The 10,000-nt window shown below is 41.4% G+C and overlaps 1 protein-coding gene across 5 annotated transcripts in view; it reads left to right on the forward strand.

Moving 5' to 3' along the window:
• LOC108278939 (actin-binding LIM protein 3) overlaps positions 1 to 10,000 on the forward strand; it is a 62,408-nt gene that overhangs the window by 40,987 nt on the left and 11,421 nt on the right. For 2 of the 5 annotated variants that reach the window (XM_053687718.1, XM_053687719.1), the window contains 5 exons: positions 1 to 4; positions 1,531 to 1,589; positions 1,721 to 1,792; positions 2,640 to 2,795; positions 4,666 to 4,795. The exon at positions 1 to 4 is cut by the window's left edge and continues 84 nt beyond it. In XM_053687718.1, the coding sequence (XP_053543693.1) occupies positions 1 to 4; positions 1,531 to 1,589; positions 1,721 to 1,792; positions 2,640 to 2,795; positions 4,666 to 4,795 (421 nt within the window). Of the gene's footprint in view, positions 5 to 1,530; positions 1,590 to 1,720; positions 1,793 to 2,639; positions 2,796 to 3,516; positions 3,547 to 4,665; positions 4,796 to 6,474; positions 6,565 to 7,868; positions 7,920 to 10,000 lie in introns of all 5 variants that reach the window. The other 3 variants (XM_053687722.1, XM_053687720.1, XM_053687721.1) reach the window with 3 other exon arrangements.

Consider the following 10,000-nt stretch of genomic DNA (forward strand, 5'->3'; position numbering starts at 1 on the left):
GCAGGTGTGTACTCTCCGTGCTCCTCATGCCGCACGTTACCGCACTAGCCAAATGTTTCAGCTTTCTATTTGATCAGGAAATGAGTTTTTCCTTCAGTTCAGTTTGCCATGAAACGCAACGCACAGGAAAACGCAGGATGGTATAGAGTATATGTGACTCCGAAAAGTCCAAGCGCTTGTGAAGATCACAGAAAACAGAGATATATAAAGGGCTGATTCGAACATGGCCGCCATTTCCCCATGAGGGAATCCCTAAGAGCAGTTTCTAATACTTTATTAACTCGAGTAAAGTTTGTTAAGTCAGCCTCTAGATTAGGGGTGTCCAAAATTATCCGGAAAGGCCCGGTGTGGGTGCGGGTTTTCATTCCGACCAAGCAGGAGCCACACCTTAAGCTTAATAATAAGCTTGATGCTTATTGGTGCATCCCACCCTTAGTGTTATTTTCTGCATACCAGCTGATCGATCTCAAGTTATATACGAGTTTTTATGTTCAAAACAATATCAGGTTGGTAATTGTGCGTGTGTGTGCGTGCGTGTGTGTAGGGCAAACAACGACGAGACACCGAGGGCCGGATATTTTGTTGTTTGCTCCCGTTTTCAGCTGTAAATAGGTCACATTCTGCACCGGAAGCCTTGCGTGTGATGTACGGAACTGCCGCGTGAGCCTAAACACGCGAGTTAAGCACGGCAACTCGCAACGTGCGCTTCTGTTTCTCATACAGATGAGGATCGAGATGAGGATGAGGTTGGGGGGGGGTTGGGGGGGGGACCAGATTGGAGGAATGTGAAGTGCATCTGAGTACGTCCGAGGTTCACGGTCGAGGTGCTAAATCTCAGGGGATTAGCTGCAATGATTTTGTGCAATTCTCCATGCTTGTAGCTCAGTTCGTACATATTTCATACACATTTTGTTCATGACAACATGTACTATAATAATAATAATAATAATAATAATAATAATAATAATAATAATACAGGACTTTCTTAGTTAGGACCTCGAACTAAGAACGGATTATTCAGGGAAACTGTTTGTTTTAATACTGTTTATCAATTGTCGTGCAGATCTGGATATAATGCAGAAACACACACACACACACACACACACACACACACATCAAATTTTCCTCACATTTAACAAGAAACACATTCAACAGCACTTTTGTGAGATCTGCCAATGTTCATAAAGAAGAACACGAATACAGTGTAATTATACTTCTTCATTAAAGCTTCACTGCATGAGAACTTCTTTTATTAAACACATTGAACTCGTATTTCCTCTTCACGAGTCCCGAGCTTTTTGTCCGTACCACTTCACAGCAGCTTTTCTAGCACGCACACACACACACACACACACACACCATGAGCCACAGTCTTAGATCTCAGACGCATGGTGAACGCCTCCTGACATACGTACATCTGGCCCTGAGGGACTTACTTCGTCTGTTCAGCAGTGCAAAAGCTAATAAAACTCATCACTTGTGCCTGGAGAGATGGATCGGACCATTCTTCTGGTTTGTTTCGTGTTGCAGGTTCACAGGTGTGGCATCCGATGTGTAAGCAGGCTGCGAGGACGGAGAGGAAGCTCAGGGTGAGAGACAGAACAGCTATGAGTGCTTTTGTGGGTTTATAGAAATACGTGACTGTACGACCTTACTCTAAGTGTGTGTGTGTGTGTGTGTGTGTGTGTGTGTGTGTGTGTGTGTGTGTGTGTTGTTACAGCTAAGACGCACCTCAGAGGCCTCCATCTCTCCTCCCGGCTCCAGTATAGGATCTCCCAGCAGGGTCATTTGTGTAAGTAGCGCTCCACGCACACACACCTCTCATACACACACACACACACACACACACCTCTCATACACACACAGTACACAGTACATGTGTGTGTGTGTGAAGTGTGTATGGTGGCTGGTGTATTCCTAGCTTACACCCAGTATTCCCAGGATCCACCATGACCCACAAGGGATAAAGCACTATTATTATTATTATTATTATTATTATTATTATTATTATTATTATTATTATTATTATTATTATTTTTATAAATTCTCTGACCTCATCACCATTTTTTCACTTCTTGTCATGTTATTGCCATGTTCATAAGTAAGCACGTGTGTGTGTGTGTGTGTGTGTGTGTGTGTATGCGTGTGCATGTGTGTGTGTGTGTGTTAAGGCTGTGCGATATGGCGATATAATATGATTATCATAATGAATTACATCACAATATGTACTTTTTCTGAGATGATATGATTTTTAAAAATCAATTTTAATTCAAATTTTTTGAAAAACTCATTGAAATCTGCTGGTGTGATGATAAACTTTGTGTATATATATATATATATATATATATATATATATATATATATATATATATATATATATATAGAATCATGGTATGACATTTTTGTCATATCACCCATCCCTTGTGTGTGTGTGTGTGTGTGTGTGTGTGTGTGTGTGTGTGTGTGTGTGTGGACATCTGTGGTATGTGCGGTCAGAAACCTGCTGTGATGCCAGTTCCAATCTCCATCTGGATCTCTCTCACTCTCTGTGTGTGTGTGTGTGTGTGTTTGTGTGTGTGTGTGTGTGTATCTCTCACATGTTCCTGTCTCCTCTGTTCTATCCTTTGTGTGTTCTTCAGGCCAGAGTGGAGAATGAGATCCTCAGTTACAGGGCTCTGTCCTCATTACCTAAGCTTAGCGCTGTATACGGCGAGCCGCGAGCCGGTCTCGTTCCTTACGAGGCGTATCACAGATACTTCTCTGATGACAGGCTAGAGCGTTACCGCTGTGGGGAGGTACTGAGATGTTAGGCTTAGTGCTAATGCTATCAGTACTAGCGTCCTTCTGTTACTCCTTCTTGCCTTCTACAGTGCACCCTAATGACCTGAATGATGGGAATGACGATAGGATTATTTTTGCCTCCTGCTTTTGCTTATGTGAGCGGATGGGCGCTTTTAGCTGCATGTATATTACCCTGTGATAATAGACCGTGGTGCATGGATTTAGGATTTCTCATCCATTAGCATGGTTGTTTTATTCCAAATAATGAAAGACTAAAAGTTCTGCCAATCCACAGCAGTCTTAGACCTAAAGGTACTGTACTTTTCCTTATGGCTGGAGTGGTACGTCTTTTCGTACCTATAAGCGTGTATCTTTTACCTCTGCATTGCACCTTTTAGACCAAGCTCTATTCGTATTCCCAGTTGAAAGATACGTCCTAAAGGTACCCCTGATGGTACCATGACAGCAGCGAGGTACAGTACAGCATGGTACCTTTATTTCTCAGAGCGTATGCCCTGAACATCTTCGGTTAAATATATACAAACGACAACAATAGCTTCCGTGCAAACGATCACATTTCACACGGATCCGTCTTTTCCACTTTCTCTCTCAGTCCACCTCCCATCTTCTGGCGTGGACCTGGAAAGGATTGAGTAATGGAGTGTGAAATGAATTTGTGCTTGCTTGACTTGTGTTCATTTTCTTCTTTTCTTTCCTCTCCTGCCCTGACCGCAGTCTCTGGGAACTCTCTCTGTGTATTCTCAGGTACTAAAGCTCTCTGGTCAGAATGTACTCAAATATCCGCAGGAGACAGAACGGAAATAATCGTTCTAATCTTTAGCTTTCTCGCTTACTAACTTTTTGCCAAGAAGTTGCTTGTGATGTTCAATTTGATGTTCAATTGTGAAAACTGGGTCCCCTGAAGGTTAAAATGTGTTTTGGTTACCCTTGTATTGTTGGGACGGAGCCCCGATGGTGACATCCCGAGTTTAAAAATAGCTAAATAAAATAAGCCATGTTTAACCGTGGGCATGAGGTACTTTTCCATATGGCTACCTCTCTGTGTGCACTTTTATGGCATTTAGCAGACGCCCGTATCCAGAATCAATTCCAGGTCGATTCATAACATTTCCAGTTGACTGGAACTTCTTAATTATCGATGGTGGAAATGGGCGTTTCCTAGTCACCCAGGTGGACTAAAAAATGTCAAATATCAATGAGAATATACTTTTTCTCATTTGAATTCATAGTGGTGCCAATAATAATAATAATAATAAATAATGCTTGTGCTGTTTTCTTATAGACACGCCCCATTGTGTGAAGCTCAACAACCTTTTGCCGCACATCACAGCTATATTCCCGAGTCTTACACATTGTTATGAATGACTAAGGGAATTTGGCGTGTGTGTTACCTCATATTTATACCCCTGTGAAACAGGAAGTCACGGTCGAACAATTTCCTGTTCCTAGTCACCCACGTGTACTAAAAAAAAAAATAGTCTCATAGTTAATAGTTCATACGGGTGCCAATAATTGTTGCACATCTATATTTAACAAAGGGGTTTTTTTTTTTTTGTAAACGTGTTGTATTTGCAGTTGTTTGATATCCATGAGAGCAGCCTTCGTTGCTCATGTTTACCATACGAGGGTGCCAATATTAGTGTAGGGTGCTGTGTTATATATACACACGGTGTATATGGATATCACCGGAGGGGCTCTGTCTGTCCCAAGCCGAGTAATTATTCATGAACTAGAGTAAATCTAATGGAGATGATATATAGGTACAGTAGAGAGAACTGGACTAAACAGCAGCTTCTGGAAGTTAAGATTTTTAACAGAAGATGAAGCTCGTGTTTAAACGCTCCCCTCCTCCGTATTTGACAGGATATCTACGACAGTTTGGACCTCAGGCATCGGCGTTCCTCCAGCCCGGGCTACATCGACTCACCGACGTACAGCCGTCAGGGAATGTCTCCCGCTGTGCCGCGCTCGCCTCAGCTCTACTACCGCTACGGTCAGTCCTCGTCCAACGTCCTCTCCTTCTCCTTCTCACATACATTATCCAAAGCTGAACAAAAGATCCCGATGCCTGAAAAGCTTCAAACGCATCGTTCGTACGTGTGAGCGTCTGGGGAAATCCTTCACGTGGTCCAATTTCGACATTTTCTCCAAATGTGCTCATCACGAGTTAGGTGCAGTTCTAGTATCTTTATTATTGTTTTAATGTGCCGACATCTAAAAGTGAAAAAAAAAAGAGGGATAAATTAAAGATATTCCAATTCCGGCACACGACGCCACACCTACGTCTACATTTATAATCCAGTCTATTGATAGAAAAGCAACACTGCTACCATATTTGAAAGAATTCTATGTTTACAATAGGAAATTTTGATTATCAGCATCATCCACATCAGTGTCCGCCCCTTCACCTGACCTAAAGGGTGCTTATTAATGCCTTTAAACTGTCGTTTAAACATTTTAAACCTTGCCGTCTGTAGGAAGCGTGTAAGAGCTCTTCTTAATCGATTCCGATTCGATCGGGCTTGCGTTCGTTTCGCTACGGCACGTCACTACGCGACGACTTGATCCAAGCATGGCGTCCGTCGTTTGAGAAAAGCACCCTTAGCTGGAGAGGTTTTTAGCGCCGTGTTTATTAAACCGGTTCCTTACACATCATCATCTTTGCATTTCAGACTCCAAGGCAAGGTTAGGAAGACGCCTGAATAAAAACATTTCTATTATTATGATTTCTTTTAATCTTTAGACTTCAAGGTCGAAGAACCTTGTTAAAGATATGAATCGGATCGAGACGCGTCCGTTGACGGTTTTGAAATATCTCGTCAGTTTGAACGTGAAACTGCTCAAGATCATTTCGGATTGGATCCGTGTTTTTTTTTTATCCCGTTTACACGTGGTCACGTCACGTGTCGAGCATCGGGATAAAATCGAAAAGTCGGGAGATGGTTTGCGAATTCAGATTTCTGGCGTAGCGGAGATTTAATTTTGACTATGATCCAGGTACAAGACACATGAAACAACCAGCTGTAAATGGGGTCTTTGATTTTTGTTTGTTTGTTTGTTTGTTTGTTTGTTTTTTGCATGTACATGTACAGTATGTGTTAATTTGGGATTACACGCTGTGATTTTCATCCCAACGAAAATCACACCTCATCAAAAGCCTTCTTTGGTCAGAAATGTTTTATTAAAATCTCGGTGTGAGCGCACAGGATGACGCCAAGCTCACGAGATAGCGATGGGGAAACATAAATAAAACGTTTTAACGGGCAAAATGGAATCTCTGAATGACCTGAATTGACGAGTGTTTGTGTTTCCTGCACGAGTTGATTTCCCGGATCACGCTGATCAACGACGAAAGCGGAACGATATCGTTTTCTTTAACCACAGGTCTGACGTTAGACGATCTTCATCACGCACTTCACCACGCAGTCGGTCCGGTCACAGAATCCATCTCGGATATAATCGAGATCTTGTCGAGTGTGAGGAGTCCGTAACAATCCTAAAAGACTGCTTGAATCATCACGGTGTTCAAAAATAAGTACAAATTTCGGCTCAGTAGACTCGTATCCGTCATTGGTCAGCATGGACGCCGGCTTATGTTTGGGATCGTGGGAAATGGGCGTGTCCAGACTGCACTCATGCTCTGCTTTCTGATTGGTCTTGGGCTGACTGCAGGCACTGATAGTGGCAGGAGTTCTCCCTGTTACAGTCAGCTCGACGCCAGATCCAGCATGTACCCAGCACCCAAGCATTTTCATGTGCCAGGTAGGCTGCTGCTTCTTCTTCACTCACTGATCCTGATCATCCATCCCTATTCCGCTCACAGCCTTGGAAACGGCTGTCCGAAGTCCGAAGGTCATGCATAACTCATAAAACTCTTCTATACCCATATATAACTCATTCTCTCTTTTCCATCAACCACTCCACGCTGGTCCACCGTGAAACAACCCGGGGCTATCGACAACAGTAGTGAGTGCAACTAATATCTGTGTCAGGGGTGTTTAAGAGAAATCTTTCAAACCACAAATCCAAGATGTGTGTGTGTGTGTGTGTTTTCCGCACCTTTACGATAGCAAAGAATATGTTGGAAGACATTTTGCCGCTCTCTGAGAGCTTCCCTCTCAAAATATGGCGACGTTCTGAGCTGCTAAAGCGTTCACCATTTTCGAATGACGTTTTCATATTCTATTCAAACCAATAACAAACCAATACATCGTCAATCTTTAATGTAGTGCTAATACTTTAAGTCACCGGAGTTATTAATTGTCATTAGCGTCATAAGCGCAGGCCGTGACACCAGTGACGGAAACACCAGTGACAAATTTCCATTAAAGATGTACCGAATTTTCCAAGATGGCGTCAACATCATCTCAAATCACACCAACACCAATAAATTATTCTGTCAGATATTTCTCTCCCCCCCCCCCCCCCTTATACGCTTAAACTGTTTGTGCTTTCAGAATACAAGTCATGACATGACGTGAAATGCGGGTGAAAAAAAACATTCTTTTCCAATGATTTCTATTATTAAAATCGCCTGCTGATTTACATATTTGATAGACTTCATACTTTGATGTTAAAATGAATGAGGAACATTTTTTAAAATGTCAATAAAAGCCGGTACAACTGGTTTGCGGGACAAGCTGCTTGCCCCTGCACGTGGCGCTTTCAAAGGATTTATTTATATTTTTTAATGTACACAATAATAAAGAGTTTAAACCATTTTTATAGACACTGACATCTATAATGTGGGGCTTCTTGAAAATTTTTACGATGTCATGGCCGATAAATGAAAGGACCGATTTGTCACCGTGTTTTTTTTCCTCCCAGATATTTGTTTGCAGAAGAAACGAACTGTCGGCCTAGAATGTAAAGAATTAAAGTTCTCGATACACAGATTTTGAACTTGAGAACTGACGGAAGATGAATAGGGATACGACCAGGATGTCCTTCTTTTGTGTCCTTGTCATTTCTTTTCTACCACACTGTCCTCACACATCTCCACCATAATGTCCTTTTCTTCCTCACTGTTTCTTCTTCACTTTTTGTTTCTCTCTGTCTGTCTTCAGCCACTGGGGAGGCCAACATCTACAGGAAGCCACCCATCTATAAGAGACATGGTATATGTGCAGACGCTTCTCTCTGAACGAGACAACTTAACGTTCTGGAGACAGTGAGCCGTGATGTCTTTAGATACGTTGCCGTGTCTCCAAACCTACTTTAGTGCTAGTTGATAAATGTCAGATTTCAAACATACAGCGCCCTCCACTAGTATTGGCACCCTTGGTACTTTTTCATACGGCTACCTCTCTGTGTGCTCCAAAACCACCTCTGGTGTTTATTAAGAAAAAAGCTCTATTTTGGTTTCATCTGACCGTAGAACCCGACCCCATTTGAAGTTCCAGTCGTGTCTGCACGCTGAAGACGCTCGAGTTTGTTTTTGGATGAGAGTAGAGGCTTTTTTCTTGAACCCCTTCCAAACAGCTTGTGGTGATGTCGGTGACTTCAGATTGTAGTTTTGGAGACTTTCTGACCCCAAGACACAACTAACATCTGCAGTTCTCCAGCTGTGATCCTTGGAGATGTTTTATCCACTCGAACCGTCCTCTTCACAGTGCGTTGAGACGATATAGACACACGTCCAATTCCAGGTCGATTCATAACATTTCCAGTGGACTGGAACTTCTTAATTATTGCCCTGATGGTGAAATGGGCCTTTTCAATGCTTGTGCTATTTTCTTATAGACACGCCCCATTGTGTGAAGCTCAACAACCTTTTGCCGCACATCACAGCTACATTCCTCGCTCTTAAACATTGTTATGAATGACTAATGGAATTTGGCCTGTGTGTTACCTCATATTTATACCCCTGTCAAACAGGAAGTCAGGGTCGAACAATTTCCTGCTCCTAGTCTCCCAGGTGTACTAAAAAAAAATATTTTTCTCATATGAATTCATAGAACCTATATTTTGATCCGAGTATTTTTGTGCGTTTTTTGAACAAAAGATTAAACAATAAAGACAATAAAGAGCCTTTTTTTGCTCATATTTACCAAGGGTGCCAGTATATACTGGCACAGGGCGCTGTGTATATACGTATGCTGTTCATTACCCGCTTCCTTCCTCTGATCTTGTCTCTTTCCTTCACTCCCTCTCCTGCTGTTCTTTCCCTCGGTGAAATATCCTTCCTGTAAGTACCAATCGTTCCTCCTCGATCATCCCATTCATTAACACTGTTATGTCGTTAGAGATGAAGGAATGACGACGTCTCGGGATTATGACGTGAGGATTATTACAATTAAGACAAAACGCAACGACGACAGCATAAAAATGTGAACGGAGGTGTCATGATGCGTCGACATAAAAGTGGCGATTTAACCGCGTCCGTTTAATTATAAGAATTTTTTTTTTTTTTTTTTGCAAATCTCAGATTATGTTCAAACAAAAAAATATATTATATATAATATATATTTATATCTCTCATCTACATACGTATATTTCATACATACTGTGTAGCTGCTTCCTCTAGTTACTCTTATGTAGTCATTATATATTTTTATAAATATTTCTACCTTACCAAAAACAAACGAATCAAACTGAATTGTGGTGAAATTTGAGATTTGGTGATGCATTTATTAAATTATTGTGTAATTAATCAAACGAGAGCCACTATTTGAATGATTGTTTATTGATTACGATCGTTCTGAAATATCGGATGTTCGTGTTAATAAACCGAGCAGCGGTGTTAATGTTAATAATTCATAATAATAATAATAATAATAATAATAATAATAATAATAATAATAAGACAGATCATAAAAATTGCATTTGTTAATTTTTTTTTTTTTTTAGTCCTGCCCTGAATAAACTATTTCACATATAGACACAATAATCACTGAATTTACACAAACGAACCAGTTCAAAAGTTTACACACGCTCGATTCTTCACACTGAATGATCAACGTTCACGAGTCCCCTGTTTGTCCTGAGCAGTTCGACTGCCTACTTCCGCATATTCGAGCGCTTTCCAGCAGCGACTATGTGATGTTCGGATCCGTCTGTGTCACACCGAGGACGACTGAGGAACTCGTACACGACTGTTATGAAAAAAATAATACATTTTAAAAAAAAAGGTGCAAACGTTCACTGATGCTCAAGAAGAAGGCAACACGATACATTATGTAGGGGCGTGTAAACTTTT

Source organism: Ictalurus punctatus, chromosome 18 (genome assembly GCF_001660625.3).
Source record: "Ictalurus punctatus breed USDA103 chromosome 18, Coco_2.0, whole genome shotgun sequence".
NCBI classification, from domain to species: domain Eukaryota; kingdom Metazoa; phylum Chordata; class Actinopteri; order Siluriformes; family Ictaluridae; genus Ictalurus; species Ictalurus punctatus.